Source organism: Dendrobates tinctorius, unplaced genomic scaffold, assembly GCF_039654945.1.
Source record: "Dendrobates tinctorius isolate UK_male_01 unplaced genomic scaffold, ASM3965494v1 ptg000126l, whole genome shotgun sequence".
Taxonomy (NCBI): domain Eukaryota; kingdom Metazoa; phylum Chordata; class Amphibia; order Anura; family Dendrobatidae; genus Dendrobates; species Dendrobates tinctorius.
Window position 1 is genome coordinate 16,073,739 of NW_027361794.1, and position 23,399 is coordinate 16,097,137.

At 48.1% G+C, this 23,399-nt stretch overlaps 1 protein-coding gene across 2 annotated transcripts in view; it reads right to left on the reverse strand.

Moving 5' to 3' along the window:
- The window catches only part of LOC141047295 (uncharacterized), a 60,046-nt gene that overhangs the window by 9,059 nt on the left and 27,588 nt on the right, over positions 1-23,399 (reverse strand). The window contains exons 8-11 of one of the 2 annotated variants that reach the window (XM_073542346.1): positions 823-972; positions 514-693; positions 308-431; positions 127-224 (exon numbers count right to left, since the gene is read on the reverse strand). In XM_073542346.1, the coding sequence (XP_073398447.1) occupies positions 127-224; positions 308-431; positions 514-693; positions 823-972 (552 nt within the window). Of the gene's footprint in view, positions 1-126; positions 225-307; positions 432-513; positions 694-822; positions 973-6,169; positions 6,173-23,399 lie in introns of both variants that reach the window. The other variant, XM_073542347.1, reaches the window with a different exon arrangement.

Sequence of the window (23,399 nt, forward strand, 5' to 3'; positions counted from 1 at the left end):
TCCATCGTTCTCATTACACAAGTATAAAATTTATAATACTGGTGGATAAAACAAGACTGAACACAAGACCTTCACAGCCGTCTACAAATCATAGGGGAGATCTCATGATACCTTCTCTCCATCTACCTGATGATCCTGAGGAACATTGGGATCTTCTTGTTTACAGTCTTGTGGAAGAAGAGGATGGGGACATCTCTCTGGTGTTGTCCTGATACTGGATAGATCTGGAGGAAACACAGACAGGGACTGAATTCATTCTTTACATACAGATAATTATAGGCCGTGTGTATTTAGTCCTGTCTATTACCTGGAGATGTGAGGGGCTGGGGAACCTCCATCATGACGTCCTTGTACAGATCTTTGTGTCCTTCTAAATACTCCCACTCCTCCATGGAGAAATAGACGGCGACATCCTGACACCTTATAGGAACCTGACACATACAATGATACCGTCATCCCCCGATCCCTTCATAGCGTTACTGTATAATGTCCCAACATTCCCAGCAGTGTCACCTCTCCCGTCAGCAGCTCAATCATCTTGTAGGTGAGTTCTAGGATCTTCTGGTCATTGATGTCCTCATGTATCAGGGGGTGAGGTGGAGGCCCCGTGATTGGGCTCAGGGGTCTTCCCCATTTGTCAGACACAGGGTCCTGACAGCGCTCACTGGAGGTCTTCTTCACTACTGTGTAATCCTGGTTATGGAGAGAGACATTAATAAATCGCACTACAGACATTTCCAGAATCCTCACCTCTCCAGTTCTGTCCATCTGTTATTCCCATAGATAAGAATGATGTAATGTGACGTCATCAGAATCTCTCACCTCTCCAGTAAGCCGGAAGAGGATCTCTAGGGTGAGGTGTAATATCCTCTCCGCCATCTTGTCTCTGTCCATATCCATCTTTGATGGGTAAATCAGGAAAATTCTCTTATATATAAGATCTTCACTGAGAGGATCCGATATTGTAGAGACCTGAATGAGAAGATGAGCCGATGTAACATCTTAAAATCCTGTGTAATAATACAATTACTGGAGATAATAAGGGAAACATATGAGGAGATTTATTATTTTACAGTATTTAGTTTCCTTCTTTACATCTACTAATAAAACCTATATATTTAGGCCACAAGCAACAAGCAGTTTCTTCCTCGGAGTCGGCAGCTGAATACGTTCCTCATAGACTCATCTTCCATAACGCTAATTCTCGTCTCATTTACCGACACTGGAATCGGCATTAGCAATACTGCAGGAGATATTCATTACACGGGACAGGAGAAATAACTACTTCATGATGAGGACGACATCTTCATCTTCTACTATGGCTCTAGAAACATATTTGGCCGGAGTCCGTCACTGACTCCATCCCCACCGGCCGTCTATATGAAGGTTTCCCGTCTTCCCTGCACTGTAATCTTCTATCACGTTAGATCTCAGGTCTGATTCACACACAGAAGTTTGAGGCTTTTATAAATGCAAATTGTCTCTTCAGAGAGAAAGAGGACTTGAACTTTATAGCGCCACCTGTTGGTAGTAGCGATCCTACACGTCACAATCGACCCTTTAGCGAATCTTGTAATAGGACTTAAGATAAAAGCCAAAACAGAACCCCAATTTGCAGACACGGTGTTTCGGGCTATTGGCCCTCGTCAGTGCAAAGTATGAGAACTGATTTGGCTTGGGGAGAGGCTCTGGGCTGGGGTCTAAGGTTTCTCCTTGTGGAGAGTGACATACCACCTCTGGCTTGTCAAGGTGAGGAGGCTTATTCGCCATGCAATGCTCCTCTGGGAAATTTAATATGCAAATTGACTCTTCAGAGAGAAAGAGGACTTGTGTCAGAGACACCGCACACTTGCTCATAGAGCCAGTGCGCGTGTCCTGAGTACAGAAGCAGTGCTAAGAGTTACCTGGGGAGCAGGGCAGCAGAGGTGACCAGGCGTGCTTCAAGCTAATAGTGTCAGGGACCAGTCAGTGCTGGAAAGTAAAGAGGCACGGGACCTGCGGACACTGAAAATGAGCAAGCTTGCACAGGACCTATGGTCATGTGAACTGTCATGTGACTGCAAGGGTGCGGGGCTTAGCGTCAGAGAAGCCAGAGAACTCAGATTATGGCAAAGCAGAAGTCATGCACAGTACAGACCAGCGAGGTACAGGAGGGATAAACAGACGGGAGATCAGACAAGCCAAAGGTCATACACAGGATCACAGTACAGTACCAGGGAGGAGACAGAGCGGATATTCAGGGCCAAGCAGAGATCAAAACCAAACAGACATATAAGGTACCAGGCAGAATCCAAAGCGATATCCAGAGAACAGACCGAGTCATACACAGAGAATCAAGTAACCAGAACACAGCACTAACACACTCAGGGGTCACCACACAATGCCAAGGGCAAGAGTATAACTGACAGGGATGGGAGCATCCTGAGGCTATAAGAAGCCTCCCCCAGAACCAGGGAGAGGCCACAATCGTAGCCCCAGGTGTGCAGGTAAGCCTGCACCGGGATCACAACCTTTAACCCCAGAAATGCCAGTCATCAGCACTGGTTCCAGGCATTAACCCCACGTGTGCGAGTCAAACCCGCACTGAGATCTTGACAGTACCCCCTCTCAACGGGGGGCCTCTGGACCCCCAGGCTTGCCCGGGTACTTAGCATGGAAAGCCCGCACCAGGCGATCAGCATGCATCAACCGGGCCGGTACCCAGGACCTGTCCTCCGGTCCATACCCCTTCCAATGAACCAGGTACTGTACCGACCGCCGTACCAACCTGGAATCTATGATATGACCAACCTCGTACTCCACCTGCCCCTCGACCAAAACAGGAGGAGCGTCAGACTCGGAGTCTCCCCGGACTGCTTCAAAAGGTTTCAGTAGAGATTTGTGGAAGACGTTAGGGATCTTGAAAGAAGGTGGAAGGCACAGCCTATACGCCACTGGATTGATATTTTCCACAATCTTGTATGGGCCAATGAATTTGGGTCCCAACTTGGCTGACGGAATCTTTAACTTAATGTTTCGCGTGGAGAGCCAAACTTTCTCTCCCACCCAAACATGGGACCAGGTGTTCGTTTCCTGTCCGCGAAAAACTTATACCTGCCTTGAGACCTAGATATATGCTGCTGGACTTCTGCCCATGTATCTTTTAACCGCTGAACAGAGTCCTCAGCCCCAGGACACCCCGAATCCAGACGAGAAAACTCACCAAAATGAGGACTGAACCCATAGTTAATCAAGAAAGGGGACCTACCAGTGGATTGACTCACCCGACTATTGAAGGTAAATTCAGCCAACGGCAGTGCATCGCACCAGTCATTCTGTCTAGCAGAGGTTAGATACCTGAGGATCTGTTCCAGGGACTGGTTAGTGCGCTCCGTATGGCCATTGCTCTCAGGATGGTATGCAGACAAAAAGGACAGAGACATACCTAATTTTTTGCAGAAAGCACACCAAAACTTAGCCACAAACTGCACACCACGATCAGACACCACATTCAGGGGTACCCCATGCATCCGGATCACATGCTGCACAAACAACCTGGACAACGTCTCAGCTGACGGTAGTGCGGACAGGGGTACGAAATGAGCCTGCTTAGAAAACCTGTCCACCACTACCCATACCACTGTATTACCCTTAGATGGAGGGAGATTGGTAACAAAATCCATGTATAATTGAGTCCATGGCCTTTGGGGCACTGCCAAGGGTATCAGCTCCCCTGCCGGCCGGCTATGAGAGCTTTTAGAACGAGCGCAGACCCCACAACCAGCAATGAATTTTTTTATGTCCGAACCAAGGGTAGGCCACCAAAAGATCCTAGCCACCGCCAGACGTGTGGCTGAAATACCAGGGTGAGCACTCAGCTTGGATTCATGGAACTCCTGCAAGAGTTTCAGGCGAAGTTGCTCTGGGACAAACAACTTCCCCTCCGGCTTGGCCGCCGAGGCCTGCGACTGGGCCCCCTGAATCTCCCGTTCCAATTCAGATGAGACCTCTGCTATCACAACCCCAGGGTGAAGAATGGAGGACGGTGGCTCAGGGGGCGACACCGGCTGAAAACTGCGTGATAAGGCGTCAGCCTTGACATTCTTAGACCCTGGACGAAATGTAATCGTAAACTGAAAACGGGAAAAAAAAAGTGACCAACGGGCCTGTCTGGGCGTTAGTCTTTTAGCAGACTCAATGTACGACAAATTTTTGTGATCCGTGATCACGGTAACCGGGTGACTGGCCCCCTCCAAAAAGTGCCTCCATTCTTCAAACGCCAATTTGACCGCAAGAAGCTCTCTATTGCCTACGTTGTAATTTCTTTCCGCAGCAGAGAACTTCTTGGAAAAGAAAGCACATGGCCTGAGGTTGGTTAGAGTGGCAGGCCCTTGGGACAACACCGCCCCCACCCCCACCTCAGAGGAGTCCACTTCCACGACGAATGGTTTGGACGGATCTGGCTGCACTAACACAGGAGCAGACATAAAACATTTTTTCAGCGTTGCAAAGGCCTCTTTTGCGAGCGAGGACCAATTTCTCACATCCGCACCTTTGCATGTTAGATCCGTGAGAGGTTTGACCACTTGCGAAAACCCCCGGATAAATTTGCGGTAATAATTGGCGAACCCCAAGAAGCGCTGAAGACCCTTAAGATCTCGGGGTTGCACCCAATCCGCAATGGCCTGCACCTTCTTGGGGTCCATGCGAAAACCCTCACCGGATACAATTAACCCCAAAAAGGACAACTCTTGTGCACAGAATACACATTTCTCCAATTTGGCATACAAATGATTTTCTCTAACCCTTTGGAGCACAGTTCGTACATGTTCCAAATGAGAATACTTGTCGGGGGAATATATCAAAATATCATCTAAGTAGATAACGACAAAGCGACCAATGAGATCCGAGAATACCACGTTGATGAAATTCTGAAATATGGCAGGGGCGTTGGTAAGACCAAACGGCATGACTAAATTTTCAAATAGTCCCTCGGTCGTGAGGAACGCGGTTTTCCATTCATCCCCCTCTCGGACCCTTATCAAATTATATGCCCCCCGAAGGTCCAGTTTAGAAAACCACTTTGCCCCTGATAGTTGGTTACATAAATCGGGAATCAACGGAAGGGGGTACGTATTCCGTACAGTAATTTGATTAAGCTCCCGGAAGTCGAGACAGGGACGTAACCCGCCATCTTTTTTCTTTACAAAAAAGAAACCTGCCGCCACAGGTGAGACTGAAGGACGCATGTGTCCTTTGCGCAGACTTTCAGTAATGTACTCCTTCATAGCCAAGTCTCAGGACCGGACAAATTAAACAGACAGGCTTTGGGTAATTTAGCCCCCGGGACCAGCTCAATAGCGCAGTCAAAGGGTCTATGTGGCGGTAACGTCTCGGCCTCGCTTTCGGAGAATACATCTTCGAAGTCCTTCAGGCATTCCGGAATACCTTCCAGCTCGACAGATGATACAGACACAGATTTAACAGGTTCAACCAGCAGTGCGGATTTATCACACAACTCAAAATCATTAAACCCCCATTGTACAATCTCCCCCGTTTTCCAGTTAATACCTGGGTTATGGCGTTGTAACCAGGGCATGCCCAACACCAACCCTGCAGGTAGATTGTCCAGCACAAAACAACTTATGTTTTTCACATGAGTAGCGCTCACTCTGAGCGAAAACACATCAGACATAAAGCGAATTCCCTCCTTAGTGAGGGGAGAGGAGTCAATGGCCATCACCTTGATCGGAACCTTGAGCCTAACTGTCCCTATCTTGCAGTGTGTGACCAATTGGGAGTCAATAAGATTAATCGATGATCCGCAGTCCACGAAGGCTGTAGAGGAAAAAGAACTACCATCCACAAACAGTTCCACAGGCAGTACTACTTTAGAAAACGAGGAAAATGGTACCTGAGGGTCTGAGCAGCCTCCCCGTTGACTACCCAGACCTAGTCGTTTCCCGCCGACCGGGTTTGAAGATGGGCAATTCGGGCACTCCCTTTTCCAATGTCCCGTTTTACCGCAGTAAAAGCATAACTGCTTGTCCTTCCGGCGTTTCCTCTCCGAATCCTTCAGGGAGAGGGCGCCTACATTCATGGGCTCAGGGGCAGTCTCTTTTCCACTGGGGAATAATGGAGTATCCACCTGCATCACCCCTCTGGCCCGCAGCCTGCGGTCCATCCGGACGGCCTGGGTCATGGCGTCCTCGAGAGAGTTAGGTGGGGGATGTAACGCCAAGGCATCCTGCAGCCGCTCGGACAAGCCTCTGCGAAAGAGTCCTCGGAGTGTGGCGTCGTCCCAAGAGACCTCTGCCGCCCAGCGGCGGAACTCAGAACAAAACCACTCAGCTGAGTGTTTCCCCTGACAGACACTCATCAACATGTCCTCTGCCAATTGCACTCGGTCAGGTTCATCATAAATGTGCCCGAGGGCCTCAAAGAATGCATTCACAGACATACGTTCAGAAGCAGAGGAAGACAGAGAGAAAGCCCATGCTTGCAGAGCCCCCCGAAGTAGGGAAATAATGACCCCCACCCTCTGGAACTCATCCCCGGAGGAGCGGGGCCTTAGAGAAAAAAAAAAAGCTTGCATCCTTCTCTGAAAGACCTGAACTCCTTTTTAGCCCCTGAAAAAAGGTCTGGTAATTTGACCAGAGATTCGGGGGACGCTAATGACACATCCCTACCCCCAGAACCAGAAGCCCCTGCATCGACAGCCCCCGGCACAGTAACCACCAACTGTTGCTGGGTCTGGGCCATCGTGCGTTGTTCCACATTGAGCTTATGGAACATTTGGGTCAGGTCCTTGACCTGATCAGACAAGGCTTGTATGGGATCCATGAGGATAACACACACCTTTTTTTATTTTTTTTCTCTTCAGAAAAAAAAAAAAAAAAAAACTGAAATGGTCAGTTATAATGTCAGAGACACCGCACTACACTTGCTCATAGAGCCAGTGCGCGTGTCCTGAGTACAGAAGCAGTGCTAAGAGTTACCTGGGGAGCAGGGCAGCAGAGGTGACAAAGCGTGCTACAAGCTATTAGTGTCAGGGTCCAGTCAGCGCTGGAAAGTAAAGAGGCACGGGACCTGCGGACACTGAAAATGAGCAAGCTTGCACGGGACCTATGGTCATGTGACTGCAAGGGGGCGGGGATTAGCGTCAGAGAAGCCAGAGAACTCAGATTATGGCAAAGCAGAAGTCATGCACAGTACAGACCAGCGAGGTACAGGAGGGATAAACAGACGGGAGGTCAGACAAAGCCAAAGGTCATACACAAGATATCAGTACAGTACCAGGGAGGAGACAGAGCGGATAATCAGGGCCAAGCAGAGATCAAAACCAAACAGACATAGGAGGTACCAGGCAGAATCCAAAGCGATTTCCAGGAAACAGACCGAGTCATACACAGAGAATCAAGTAACCAGAACACAGCACAAACACACTCAGGGGTCACCACACAATGCCAAGGGCGAAAGTATAACTGACAGGGATGGGAGCTTCCTGAGGCTATAAGAAGCCTCCCCCAGAACCAGGGAGAGGCCACAATCATAGCCCCAGGTGTGCAGGTAAGCCTGCATCGGGATCACAACCTTTAACCCCAGAAATGCCAGTCATCAGCACTGGTTCCAGGCATTAACCCCACGTGTGCGAGTCAAACCCGCACTGAGATCATGACAACTTGAACTCTATAGCGCCACCTCTTTCTCTCTGAAGAGGCAATTTGCATATTACATTTCCCAGAGGAGCATTGCATGGCGAATAAGCCTCCTTACCTTGACAAGCCAGAGCTGGTATGTCACTCTCCACAAGGAGAAACCTTAGACCCCAGGATTATATAAAGGCTTCTTTGTAAGAACAACAAGACAGGAGATATATGAGGCCAATGTCTCCACGTACAGTGATTTTTTTTTAGCATTTTCCTGTAGGCTTCCGTATATTACATGAAAAACACAAAAAATAAGAAATAAAATTGGGGATGGAGATACTGTGGAACATAATTCTGTGTGTGGGAACCAAGAAAGGGGCTCTATGGCATTAAGTATGGGGAAGAGGGAGAACTGATTATCTCCTGGTTTGGGTGGAAACATATTGTGTGTGGAGGATGGCGATACTGGGGGAACATTATACTGTATATGGGGGCAAGTAAGAGGCCCCGTACTAGGAGAGTAATACAGGTTTCCTTGGTTCTCGTGTTTCATAGTTGGGTCGTTTGTATCAATCAGCGGAAAAGGAACAAAACCATTGTGATTCATATAAGGAGACAACACAGAAACCCCTAAATATAACATTTTATACCAACCCCACAATCTGTGACTCTTCAGGGTAAATCGCTCTCTCACCATTGGATTAGAGCTGATACTATGAAGCTAAAGAGACTAAAAAGATGTGGAGAATCCCCACCGACCTCAACCCCCAGAGCCGCACACATGTAGGGCAGTTCTGTGCGCACAGGACCTGTGATGAGGTCACAGCAGGGGAGGAGTCAGGGGTCACATGATCAGGGGCCTCAGTGTATGCAGGACTCTAGTGATGGGCTGTCTGGCTTTTCTTGAAAAAAGTGCTACTTTCCCCTCTTTTCTCCCTCCAGTCCCTTCACTATAAAGCCTGGGCCTCATTATACAGCTGGGGTCTAGTGATGGGCAGTCTGGCTCTTCTTGCTCCTTCCCCTCTTTTCTCCCTCCAGTCCCTTCACTATAAAGCCTGGGCCTCATTATACAGCTGTACAGGGGTCTAGTGATGGGCAGTCCGGCTCTTCTTGCTCCTTCCCCTCTTTTCTCCCTCCAGTCCCTTCACTATAAAGCCTGGGCCTCATTATACAGCTGTACAGGGGTCTAGTGATGGGCAGTCCGGCTCTTCTTGCTCCTTCCCCTCTTTTCTCCCTCCAGTCCCTTCACTATAAAGCCTGGGCCTCATTATACAGTTGTACAGGGGTCTAGTGATGGGCAGTCTGGCTCTTCTTGCTCCTTTCCCCTCTTTTCTCCCTCCAGTCCCTTCACTATAAAGCCTGGGCCTCATTATACAGCTGTACAGGGCTCTAGTGATGGGCAGTCCGGCTCTTCTTGCTCCTTTCCCCTCTTTTCTCCCTCCAGTCTCTTCACTATAAAGCCTGGGCCTCATTATACAGCTGTACAGGGCTCTAGTGATGCGCAGTCCGGATCTTCTTGCTCCTTTCCCCTCTTTTCTCCCTCCAGTCCGTTCACTATAAAGCCTGGGCCTCATTATACAGCTGTACAGGGGTCTAGTGATAGGCAGTCTGGCTCTTCTTGCTCCTTCCCCTCTTTTCTCCCTCCAGTCCCTTCACTATAAAGCCTGGGCCTCATTATACAGCTGTACAGAGGTCTAGTGATGGGCAGTCCGGCTCTTCTTGCTCCTTTCCCTCTTTTCTCCCTCCAGTCTCTTCACTATAAAGCCTGGGCCTCATTATACAGCTGTACAGGGGTCTAGTGATAGGCAGTCTGGCTCTTCTTGCTCCTTCCCCTCTTTTCTCCCTCCAGTCCCTTCACTATAAAGCCTGGGCCTCATTATACAGCTGTACAGGGGTCTAGTGATGGGCAGTCCGGCTCTTCTTGCTCCTTTCCCTCTTTTCTCCCTCCAGTCCCTTCACTATAAAGCCTGGACCTCATTATACAGCTGTACAGGGGTCTAGTGAAGGCTTTTAGCCCTTTCCTCAGACTGTAGCTCCTGGGATCAGGCCCTCCCTCCTGTCCATATTGCTGTTTTGTGTTCTCCTCTAATACCTGAGATTTGTCCATGTGTTCTACATTAGTCAGTGTGGTGACATCTGCCAGCACTGATTATTCCCAGGCTATGTGCACACGTTGCGGATTTGCTGCGGATCCACAAGTGATTTACAGTACAATGTTATTCTATGGGGAAAAAACGCTGTGCACATGCTGCTGAAAAATCCAAGCAAAAACGCAGCAGTTTATTTTCCGCAGCATGTCAAAACTTTGTGTGGATTCCGCAGCGTTTCTACACCCATTCCATTATAGGAATCCGCAGGTCTAAAAACACAGGCGAAATCTGCACAAAATCCACAATAAATCCGCATAAAAACCTCAAGGATTTAGACCTGCGGATTCTGCCAAGAGATGCAGATTCCACACAGAAAATTCCACACAGCAATCCGCACATGTGCACATACCCTTATAAGTAAATCCTTGGAGACATGTTCCAGGTTCTTACAGAGTAACTCTGATATCTGCACCATACATGGCACCCCTTACCTACCAATTCTGGTATGCATGGTCCCCTCACCCACAATCCTGGTATGCATGGTCACCTCACCCCCCCTATCCTGGTATGCATGGTCCCCTCATCCCCAATCCTGGTAGGCATGGTCACCTCACCCCCCCTATCCTGGTATGTATGGGCCACTCATCCCCAATTCTGGTATGCGTGGTCCCCTCACCCCCCAATTCTGGTATGCATGGCCCCCTCACCCCCAATTCTGGTATGCATGGTCCACTCACCCCCCAATCCTGGTATGCATGGTCCTCTCACCCCCCTTTCCTGGTATGCATGGTCCTCTCACCCCCAATCCTGGTATGCATGGCCCCCTCACCGCTCAATCCTGGTATGCATGGTCCTCTCACCCCCCTTTCCTGGTATGCATGGTCCTCTCACCCCCAATCCTGGTATGCATGGTCCTCTCACCCCCCCTATCCTGGTATGCATGGTCCCCTCACCCCCCTTTACTGGTATGCATGGTCCTCTCACCCCCAATCCTGGTATGCATGGCCCCCTCACCATCTTTCCTGATATGCATGGCCCCCTCACCCAACTTTCCTGGTATGCATGGTCCCCTCACCCCCAATCCTGGTATGCATGGCCCCCTCACCCCTCAATCCTGGTATGCATGGTCCCTTCACCCCCAATCCTGGTATGCATGGCCCCCTCACCCCCCAATCCAGGTATGCATGGTCCCCTCATCCCCCCAATCCTGGTATGCATGGTCCCCTCATCCCCCCAATCCTGGTATGCATGGTCCCCTCACCCCCAATCCAGGTATGCATGGTCCCCTCATCCCCCCAATCCTGGTATGCATGGTCCCCTCACCCCCAATCCTGGTATGCATGGTCCCCTCATCCCCCCAATCCTGGTATGCATGGTACCCCTCATCCCCCAATCCTGGTATGCATGGTCACCTCACCCCCCCAATCCTGGTATGCATGGTCACCTCACCCCCCAATCCTGGTATGCATGGTCACCTCACCCCCCAATCCTGGTATGCATGGTCCCCTCACCCCCAATCCTGGTATGCATGGTCCCCCCTCATCCCTATCGTAGGATGTATGGCCCCCTCATCCCCAATCCTTGTATACATGGCACCCCTCACCCCCCTATCCTGGTATGCATGGTACCCCTCATCTCCCAGACCTGGTATGCATGGCCCTCTCATCCCTATTCTGGTATATATGGTCTCCTCACTCCCCCCAATCCTGGTATGCATGGCACCCCATTCCTCATCCTGGAATGAATGGCCCCCTCTCCCCCCAATCCTGGTATGCATGGCGCCACAACCCGCCCTCTACTGACTTCACGGTGAATACCCGATCGGTAATCTTTTGTGCCGTGATGACAGGAGAGGGCGGGTTGTTGGGCCGGAATTGGCACCTGCACATTCCTATATTTCTGGTGCCATTTTCTTTTTTACAGGGTGGATGTAGCAGAGCCGTGTGTGTACGAGGTGTACAGAGCAGAGCCGCATGTGTACAAGGCGTACGGAGCGGAGTTGCGTATGTACGAGGTGTACGGAGTGTAGCCGCATGTGTACGAGGCGTATGGAGCAGAGCTGCATGTGTGCGAGATGTACGGAGCGGAGCCCCATGTGTATGAGGCGTGCAGAGCAAAGAAGCATGTGTACGAGGCATACGGAGCAGAGTCCTGTTTACTAGGTGTTCGGAGCGGAGCTGCTTGAGTACGAGGCGTACGGAGTGGAGCCACATATGTGCGATGCGTACAGACCAGAGTCGTGTTTACTAGGTGTTCGCGTGTGTGTGCGTGTCTGTCCGGATGGACCCTCTGGAAAAGTTCTCCTGAATATACTCCGGCATGGCCTGAGTCTCCTCTGGAGATAAAGGGTAGATCCTTCCCCTGGGCAGCGAGGAACCTGGAACAAGCTTGATCGGGCAATCATACGAGCGGTGTGGAGGAAGGACCTCAGCCTCTTTCTTATTGAAGACGTCCGTATAGCCCCAATAAGCCGAAGGGAGACCTGCGGGAGCAGAGGTGGACTGTGGGAGATTAACAGGACGAATTGGCTGCAGACACTGCTTCTGGCAGGAGGATCCCCCAACGTAGCACATCACCCGAGCGCCAATCAAGGATTGGTTGATAGGACCTGAGCCAAGGAAACACAAGCAACAGTGCATGTGAGAGGTTCGGTAGTACGTACACGGTAATACTCTCCCAATGAAGGGCCCCAATCTGTAGTACTATTTCTTCAGTCACCACGGTGACGAGCTCTTGCAGAGGTCTTCCATCTACCGATGCAATCAAACGTGGTCTGTCCAGGGAAACAACAGGAATCTGAAGCCTCCTGACAGTCTTGAGACTAATAAAGTTGCCTGCCGCACCCAAATCCACACAGGCCACCTCGGAGTAACGTCTCTGTTCCAGGTATATCAAAACTGCCAAAGTCAAGGGAGTTGAGGAATCGGGAACTCCTAAGAAGGCCTCCCTTACCTGTCCTAGGGGAAGAAGTAAACCAGCCCCTCTGGAAAGCTCGCTGGATCGTTCTTGGAAATACAAATCTATGCGTGTGGTCAGGGAGATTAGATCCTCCAAGGAGGTTCAAGTATCTCGCCCCGCGAGCTCATCCTTAGTCCGGCCTGACAGCCCATGCCAGAAAGAGCCAACCAGAGCCACATTATTCCATCCCAACTCGGAGGCTAGGATTCGGAAGCGGATGGCACACTGAGCTACTGACAGGGAACCTTGGTGAAGGTTGAAAAGGGACCCAGTCATGGAGGCCAGCCGTCCCAGTTCATCGAATACCCTGCGAAAATTCTCCAAAAAAGCTGCCAATTGGGAGACAATGGGGTTATCACGCTCCCACAGGGGATTCACCCAAGCCAAGGCCTCTCCCTCTAGAAGAGATAAAATGAAAGACACCTTTGCACGATTGGTGGGATATCGCAGGGGCAGGAGTTCAAAATGGATGCTGCACTGAGTCAAAAAATCCCTGCACAGATTGGGATCCCCAGAAAACTTAGGTGGCTTGCAAGGACAAGATGGGAAATGTGGCAAGGACACAGAGCCAGAGTCACAGGATGCTACCTGTACGGAAGCCGCGGAAAATGTGGTGCCGGTGGGGTCCATGGCCTGGTTATTCTTTAACACCTCAGGGAGGCGAGCTGTAAGAGTGGACCCTCTGGACCATGGAACAGATAGCCCCAGGGCGAGCTGACCTAGTGAGGACCACCCTCTATTCAGGGAGTGTCAGGGGCAATCCCAAGGGGTTGAGCTACCAAGACTGCTGGAACCAGGTGGCCGGCTCACAGGAGACACGAGTCATGTGTCTAGCAACAGGGAATATGTAGCGTACAAGAGTGTGCAAAGCGTGGACACAGGGACACGCAGGGTATAGGACAATACAGGGCAAGTGTACGGGAGCACGGAGAGTACAGGACAATACAAAGCATGTACACGGGAGTATGCTAGATACAGGATAGTGCAAGGTGGGTACACAAGAACACGTATGGCGTGCACAGACAAGCACGCCCGGATGCAAGCAAAGCAGGGCGCGTGCGAAGGAGCACGCCTGAGTACAGAGTTAGACAAAGCGTGTTCAGAGGGCACGCCTGAGTGCAAGGTTAGACAGTGGGTGTGCTGATAAGCATGACAGGGTGAAGGTATGAGCTGAGCGTGTGCAAAGGAGTATGACAGAGCACAGAGCGTGTGCAATGAAGCACGACAAGGCAGAGTACAGAAACGGAGCACAAGGCAGAGTTCAGGAACAGAGCATAAAGCAGAGTACAGAAACGGAGCACAAGGCAGTGGACCCGAATACAGCACACAGCCCGGCAAGGACCAAGCAGACCAAGCCAGGAAGCCCATCAATAATTAGGCACCTCCCATAGGAAGAGGTAGCCTGATATAGGGCAGGAGCACAAGGACTTCTGGGTCAGATCCTCCAGGACCATAGAGAGGACAAGGCTGCAGCTAGAACCAAGAAGAGCACACATGCGCACTAGCAACGCTGTGCAGCCATGAAACTAAGTACGAGAGGTGCGCGTGCGCACCCGACGGGAACCCCTGAGCGGCCGCGGTGCCGGACGTGGTGACACCGGGCGTGGGGTCCTGCCCCCAGGTGAGAGGGGCATGACAGGCGGCGTGACAAATACCACGGTAACCAATACCAAGAGGGGTGGCTCAGATAGCGGGAGAGACATGGAATAGAAGGGAAACGTAGAAGACTGACGAACACCAGAGCACTAGGGACAGACATACAGAACTGAGCACAGGAGTATGGATGTGCAGAGCAGTGCAGAGGGTACAGATAAGCAGAGTAGGATACAGGAGTACAGACGTGCAGAGCAGGTTAAAGGAGTACGGACACGCAGGGTAGCGCACAGAGTATAGACACTGGTCTGGGTCGCAAGAGCAGGAGCTTGAACAATAACCAGGCGCCACTGATAAGAGGAAGCAGGTTCAAATACCCCACACCTTACTCGGATTGGCTGCTGGGATTTCCGGATCAGGACATCAGAGAGCATAAAGGACCTGGGAGAGGGTGTGACCGCCCTCTAAGAGTGCCAGGGCGCAGGTACCGGGACCGGGAGCCTCCCGCAGTGCAGGGAGGATGGCAGGACCGAATAACAAGACCGGAGGAGCGGGTAGCAGCAAGCACGGCGACGGCAGGAGCGAAGGACTGGCCAGCAGTGGTGGTAACAGTCTCCCTACTTACAGAATACAGTCCTATAAATGGAGACCGTAAGAGTAGATGCAAATATAGATGGCAGGGAAGGGCCCAAACATGCTGTCTAATCCAGCAATAAGAAAATTACAGTGCATAGTGCATATGTATACAATTCTCTATTAAAGCGAACCTGTCACCAGGTTTGGCCGATATAAGATGCAGCCACTGCCTTTCAGAGCTTATCTACAGCATTCTATAATGCCTGGATATATAATGTGCCATCAGTAAATAGAATGGCCAAGGGAATGTATAATGGGTGCTGGACCTAATACAGTGGGTACGGAAAGTATTCAGACCCCTTTACATTTTTCACTCTTTGTTTCATTGCAGCCATTTGGAAAATTCAAAAAAGTTCATTTTTTTCTCATTAATGTACAATCTGCAGCTCATTTTCACTGAAAAAAAAAACAAAAAATGTAAAAATTTTGCAAATTTATTACAAAAGAAAAACCGAAATATCACATGGTCATAAGTATTCAGACCCTATGCTCAGACACTCATATTTAAGTCACATGCTGACCATTTCCTTGTGATCCTCCTTGAAATGGTTCTTCACCTTCATTGGAGTCCAGCTGTATTTAATTAAACTGATAGGACTTGATTTGGAAAGGCACACACCTGTCTATATAAGACCTCACAGCTCACAGTGCATGTCAGCCCAAATGAGAATCATGAGGTCAAAGGAACTGGCCAAGGAGCTCAGAGACAGAACTGTGGCAAGGCACAGATCTGGCCAAGGTTACAAAAGAATTTCTGCAGTACTCAAGGTTCCTAAGAGCACAGTGGCCTCCATAATCATTAAATGGAAGAAGTTTGGAACCACCAGATGTCTTCCTAGACCTGGCCGTCCAGCCAAACTGAGCAATCATTGGAGAAGAGCCTTGGTGAGAGAGGTAGAAGAAGAACCCCATGATCCCTGTGGCTGAGCTCCACAGATGCATTAGGGAGGTGGGAGAAAGTTCCACAAAGTCAAATATTACTGCAGCCCTCCACCAGTCAGGCCTTTATGGCAGAGTGGCCTGACAGAAGCCTCTCCTCAGTGCCAGACATATGGAAACCCGCATAGAGTTTGCTAAAATAAAACACATGAAGGACTCCGAGACTATGAGAAATAAGATTCTCTGGTCTGACGAGATGAAGATAGACCTTTTTGGTGATAATTATAAGCGGTATCTGTGGATTGCAGAGCCACACACACGTTTGGCTGTTCTGTGCACACAGGACCTGTGATGAGGTCACAGGAGGGGAGGAGTCAGGGATCACATGATCAGGGGCCTCAGGACTCTGCCGCTGGTTGTCATGGTGCTGGATGAGTGGGAGTTTATGTGGGGGGGTCAGGAGGGGTTTACAGTGTGGATGTAGCAGAGCCATGTGTGTGAGATGTACAGAGCGGAGCTGTGTGTACGAGGTGTACGAAGCGGAGCCATGTGTGTACGAGGTGTTTGAAGCGAAGCCACGTGTGTACGGGGTGTACGGAGCGGAGCCATGTGTATACGAGGTGTACGAAGTGGAGCCGTGTGTGTACGAGGTGTACGGAGCGGAGCCGCGTGTATACAAGGTGTACGAAGTGGAGCCATGTGTGTACGAGGTGTACGGAGCGGAGCCATGTGTGTACGAGGTGTTTGGAGAGAAGCCGTGTGTGTACGAGGTGTACGGAGCGGAGCCATGTGTGTACGAGGTGTTTGGAGAGAAGCCGTGTGTGTACAAGGTGTACGGAGCTGAGCTGTGTGTGTACGAGGTAGGGTGACCGCAAAAAATCGATGTCGGAATTTTGTCCGTCTGGACCCCACAAAACGATTCCCCTTTCCAGATATTGAGATAGCCAAAATTTGAGCTCGATCAAACGACGTTAACCCGTGCCGCTCGTCGCTCAAAGTTTGAAAAAATCCAAATTGAGGTATTTTAAGATTTAGGTATTTTGCATAGTCTGTTAGACTATAAAGAATGTGACAACAACATTGCAGAAATAGCCCTGACCAAATTTTCGAACCATTTGTGGTATTTGAATGCAGAGTTGGTGGGATTATCGTTTTTTGATCCCACCATTACAGACAATGAAAAGTTGTTAATGGCTAATAAATTGCTCAGTAGCACAGATGAACCATCAGAGCACGCTAGGGTTGTAAATCCAAAAGTTAGGAAAGAAAAATTAAAAGAGGTAGGAAGTAACCGACTTTAACGACCTTCTGACAAAAGATGAAGAACAAAAGCAATATGTCCTGCAAGTTGTAAGCAAATGCCGAGCATTATATTCTGACGTTTCAAAAACTACTTTAACAAAAGCTCTAGAATAGATTAGATAACTATGTAAAATTATCAACTCATGTAGGTTAGCGTGCTCTGATGGTTCATCTGTGCTACTGAGCAATTTATTGGCAAACTGCTCCAGGTCCCTGATATTAGAAGGGTGCCTTATAATAATAATAATAATAATACATTTTATTTCTATAGCGCTGACATATTCCGCAGCACTTTACATTTCAGAGGGGACTTGTACAGACAATAGACATTACAGCATAACAATAATCACATAGATCATAACAGATACCAAGAGGAATGAGGGCCCTGCTCGCAAGCTTACTATCTATGAGGAAAAAAGGGGAGACACGAAAGGTGGGTGGTAACAGTTGCCCTGATTGTATGGACCAGCCATAATGTTAAGTGTTAAACAGTACGGATGCAGAGGGCTAATGGTTGCATAAAGCATGTGGGAACATGATGCCGGGAACCTGGTTATGGTAAAAAACTTTTGGCTGTGCCACACAGGGATTGATTAGGTTAATGTGTTGAGGCGGTAGGCCAGTCTGAATAAAAGCGTTTTCAGGGCATGCTTAAAATTGTGGGGATTGGGGACTAATCGTATTGACCTGGGAAGTGCATTCCAAAGAATTGGCGCAGCATGTGTATAGTCTTGAAGACGGGAGTGGGAGGTTCTGATTATTGAGGATGCTAACCTCAGGTCATCAGCAGAACGGAGGGCGCGGGTAGGATGGTATACTGAAATAAGGGAGGATATATAGGGTGGTGCTGAGCAATGAAGAGCTTTGTGGGTGAGGGTAATAAGTTTGTATTGGATTCTGGAGTGGATGGGTAACCAGTGTAATGACTGGCACAAGGTAGAGGCATCGGTGTAACAATTGGCGAGGAATATGATCCTGGCAGCAGCATTCAAGACAGATTGGAGGGGGGAAAGTTTGGTAAGAGGGAGACCGATTAGAGGGGAGTTACAATAGTCGAGACGAGAATGAATAAGAGAAACCGTCAGCGTTTTTGCAGAGTCAAAAGTAAGAAAAGGTCGAATTCTAGAAATGTTTTTGAGGTGCAGATAACAAGAGCGAGCCAGTGATCGGATGTGGGGGACAAAGGAAAGCTCAGAGACAAGTATGACCCCAAGACAGCGGGCATGTTGCTGGGGAGTAATAGTAGAACCACACACGGAAATGGCAATGTCGGGTATAGGTACATTAGTAGCGGGAGGAAACACCAGGAGTTCAGTCTTTGACAGGTTCAGTTTCAGATATAGTGAGGACATGATGTTAGACACAGCGTTTAGACAATTGCCGGTGTTTTCTAGAAAGGCTGGCGTGATGTCAGGAGAAGGAGCGTATAATTGGGTGTCGTCAGCACAGAGATGGTACTGGAAACCAAATCTACTGATTGTTTGACCAATAGGGGCAGTATACAAAGAGAAGAGGAGGGGGCCTAGGACTGATCCTTGAGGAACCCCAACAGTAAGGGGAAGATGAGAGGAGTAGGAGCCAGCAAAAGATACAGTAAAGGAGCGGTCAGAGAGATAGGAGGAGAACCAGGAGAGAACGGTGTCCTTGAGGCCAATGGAATGAAGCATAGTGAGGAGGAGCTGATGATCCACATTGTCGAATGCTGCAGAGAGATCCAAGAGAATTAGCATGGAGTAATGACCATTTGATTTAGCTGTTAGTAGATCATTAGAGACTTTAGTGAGGGCAGTTTCAGTAGAATGTAAATAGCGGAAACTGGATTGGAGAGGGTCGAAAAGAGAGTTTTCTGAGAGATAGCGGATAAGACGGGAGTGGACCAGGCGTTCCAGGAGTTTAGAGATGAAGGGAAGATTAGAGACAGGCCTATAGTTAGCGGCACAGTTTTGGTCGAGGGATGTTTTTTTAAGTAGTGGATGTATGATGGCATGCTTAAATGAGGAGGGACAGATACCAGAAGAGAGAGAGAGGTTAAATATTTTAGTTAGGTGAGGGGTGACAGCAGGGGAAAGGGTCTGGAGTAGATGTGACGGAAATGGGTCACTGGTGCAAGTGGTTGGGTGTGAAGATGCAAGGAGCCTGCTTACTTCTTCTTCTGTGACTGGTTCAAAATCAGAGAGTGAGCTAGATGCAGTGGGGGAGGGAGGACAGTGCATGGTATGAGGTGATTGGGAGATAATTTCCTGTCGGATCTGGTCAATTTTTTCTTTGAAGTAATTGGCCAGATCGTCAGCTCGAAGCTCCATGGTAGGGCCCTGTACTTTTGGGTTGAGTAGAGAATGAAAAGTGTCAAAGAGACATTTAGGGTTATTGGACAGTGAGGTGATGAGGGTGTTGAAATAGGTTTGTTTTGAGAAGTGAAGGGCAGTGTTGTATGTTCGAAGCATAAACTTATAATGGATGAAATCTTCGGGTAGGTTGGACTTTCTCCACAGACGTTCGGCGCACCTGGAGCACCGCTGCAGGAAACGTGTTTGCAGGGTGTGCCAGGGTTGTCGCCGTCTGTGTTGTGGTGTTCTATGTATAGGAGGAGCAAATTCATCCAGGGCACTTTGAAGTGTTTCATTGTAATGCTTCAATGCAGGGACCATGTTCTTTTCTTTGAATGCCTCTTTTTTTCTCCTGTAAACTCTATGTTGATGCCTTTGCCCAAAAAGCTCTACTTTTGTCTCATCTGACCAGAGAAATCTCAATTAACAATGCAAAAAGGATCTTAAAGTATAATCATATAAATATCCCCTAAAAATGATGCTTTATTGATTAAAAAACCATAAATGATCATACACCAAAAAACAAAGTGACAATAAAACAAAACAAATAGTGTTCAAACAAAAACCCCTTAAAGGGAACAAATAGGAATCCCTGATAAATAATCTGAGCTTAAACCTGCCTGGCCGCGGAGGTTGGCACCCTAGGGGGGAACGTTGTGGCGCCCCCGCTCACCGATGGCTGTCCCTAGGGGCCCTATTATACCCTGCAGCCACTAGGGAGACCCTCTACCCAATAAAAAAAGGGACCCCTATTACTAAACAAAGATACTTCTGCTCTAAAGAGGACCCTATGTCCCTTTATATGTTAAAATCAATATAACACATTTGGCATTAGGTGGTATGTATGGGTAATAATGATTGGAATAAACCCCTCATACCGTTTCAACCACAATATAAAGTGCATAAATGTTGAGGGGTTCATTGACTAGACAGATCAAGATCATTTTGCGATACATCAGTCTTCAAGAGCACATAACCCTTATCGCAAATAGCAACCTCAATGATCCAAAATCAATGTCACTAGGGGCATTAAATATTGATACCATATCATTCACACCCTATTACTGCCCAATTTGCTATCATACATAGCTTCATGAATGTCCAGTCAATGCAAATGCCAATAGGTCCAAAATCGCAACAGCGATACTTAACTGTATTACCCGCCACCTGCCATGGTTGTTAGCGCCTCAACGCGTTTCGCCTGTATGGGCTCATCAGGAGGACAGATAAATTGATGTCATGTGTCCCAAGTTAGGTGCAGTAGCAAAGTGATACTTCACTAATCTCCCTTTTAAAACCACTGCCATCAAAATATGTGTACCGCCCACTCACACTCTCGTGGCACAGCGTCCTCCCATTGTCTCAATACGCATGTCCATACGTCACTGATGCATGACCAATCATGAAAATCATGAAGAGTCTTGAGGAGATCATTTGCATATTCCCAGTGCCTTCTGGGATAAGTGAAGAGTCTCCGCGAGCTCAACGATCACTGGGTTTTGGCCGTTGCAGCTGAAAAGAGGAAATCGGAAAACCAGGGGAAGAGTCTTGAGGAGATCATTTGCATATTCCCAGTACCTTCTGGGATAAGTGAAGAGTCTCCGCGAGCTCATCGATCACTGGGTTTTGGCCGTTGCAGCTGAAAAGAGGAAATCGGAAAAACCGCGCGCCTATCGGCGTGCGAATTTTGGCTCATCTTTCATCGTTTTTAAGAAATCTCAAGATGGAAGAGGCCAGGAGCCATTTGGTGAGCTGCATTTCTTGCTACATGTTCACAGATTTACCAGTGGAAAAGCCAAACTTCACATGCCACAAATGCAAGCTTGTGTGCCTGTTGGAGGAAAAGTTGCAAAATCTCGAAGAGAGGTTAGCTACGTTGAAGATCATTAAGGAAGGTGAAGAGTTCTTGGACAGAGCAGAATTATCTCTTCATGTTACAGAAAGAGAAGAAATTCGAAGTGCACCTGAAGAAACAGAGGAATGGAGACATGTGACCCAAAGAAGCAGGAGGATCAGGAGGCAGTCAGCACCCATACTGCTCAGGAACCAGTACCAGGCTCTCACGCAGGAAAACGATGAAGAAATACATCAGGATAAGACTTTGCCAACAAACAGCAACCTTGTACGCCTTCAGAGTCCTCCTGGATGGAGAAAGAAAAATGTTGTGAAGAAGAAACGGAGAGTGGTGGTCATGGGGGATTCCCTGTTGAGAGGAACAGAGGCCGCTATCTGCAGACCGGATATAACTTCAAGAGAAATGTGCTGTCTTCCAGGTGCAAAAATTAAAGATGTGTCTGACAGGATATCAGGACTCTTCAGACCTACAGATGACTACCCATTCCTGCTACTACATGTGGGGACAAATGACACCGCAAGAAACGACCTGGAACGCAGGTGGTCTTCTCTTCCATCCTCCCAGTGGATGGCCATGGAACAAGGAGGTGGAATAAGATTCTGCAGGTGAACAACTGGCTACGTCGATGGTGCCGTCAGCAACGATTTGGATTTCTGGATCACGGAGTGAACTACTTATACGATGGACTACTTGCTAGAGATGGGGTGCACCTTACGAAGACTGGAAAGCATGTATTTGGAAGTCGCCTTGCTACACTTGTAAGGAGAGCTTTAAACTAGAACAACATGGGAAGGGAAGCAAAAGACCAGAAAAAGCCATACACCTGACAAATGCTATTGAGAACTCTGCTATTAGAAGTGGAAAGGAAGAACAAAGACGAAAGAATCTAATTAATAAAAGTATTGGAGAAAGAGAAACCAATCACAAACTAAAATGTTTCTATACTAATGCACAAAGCATGGGCAACAAACAAGGAGAATTGGAACTACTAACACAGGAAAAGAAATATGATGTCATTGGAATCACTGAAACTTGGTGGGACAATACACATGATTGGAATACAAGACTAGAAGGATACAACTTATTTGCAAGAAACAGACTTGATATACGAGGAGGAGGTGTCGCATTGTATGTTAGAAACGCGTATATCTGCACAGAGATTGAAACTTCAGAGACTGGGAGTTCTCTGGAAACTGTTTGGGTAAGAATACAAGGACAGAACAATGGAAAGGACACCATTGTAGGCATTTACTACAGGCCGCCTGTGCAAGCTGAAGATATGGATGAACTCTTTATGCATCAAATGGCCAAGTTCTCCAAAAAATATGACATAGTTGTCATGGGAGATTTCAACTATCCAGACATTTGTTGGGAATCTCTCTCAGGCAAAACTAACAGGTCAAGGAAATTCTTATCCTCTCTTGCTGACAACTTTATCTTCCAAAAGGTAAGGGAGAAAACAAGGGGAACTGCTACCTTGGATCTAATCCTTATAAACAGGGAGGAAATGGTTGAGGAGGTAAAAGTGGCTGGGACCCTAGAAGGTAGCGACCATGCTATTTTAGAATTTTGGATAACTAGAGGAGGAAGACCTGTGAAGACTCAGACATCAAGGTTAGATTTCAGAAAGGCAGATTTTAAGGGATTCAGAAAGAGAATTGGAGGGATCCAATGGCTGGTTATCCTTAAAGACAAAAATGTCCAGGAAGGATGGGAAATCTTGAAAAATGAAATTCTCAAAGCACAGTTGTTAACAATTCCGAAAAGAGGGAAGAATAGGAAGCATTTAAGGAAACCAGGATGGATGAACACAGAACTTAAGCACATGCTAAAAAGGAAGAAAAAAATGTTTATAAAATGGAAAGAGGGAGGCATATCTAAAGAAGAATATAATGCTGTCTGCAGAACCTGCAGGGCACAACTCAGATTATCTAAAGCTGAAAATGAATTGAGGCTTGCAAGAGATGTCAAAAGCAATAATAAAGGATTTTGGGGATATGTCAAAAGTAAAAGAAAAGTCAAAGATGCTATAGGATTTTTACAGGATGAAAATGATGAAATGGTAAGACAGGATGTTGAGAAGGCTGAACTTTTAAATTCCTATTTTGCATCTGTTTTCTCTAAGAAAGGA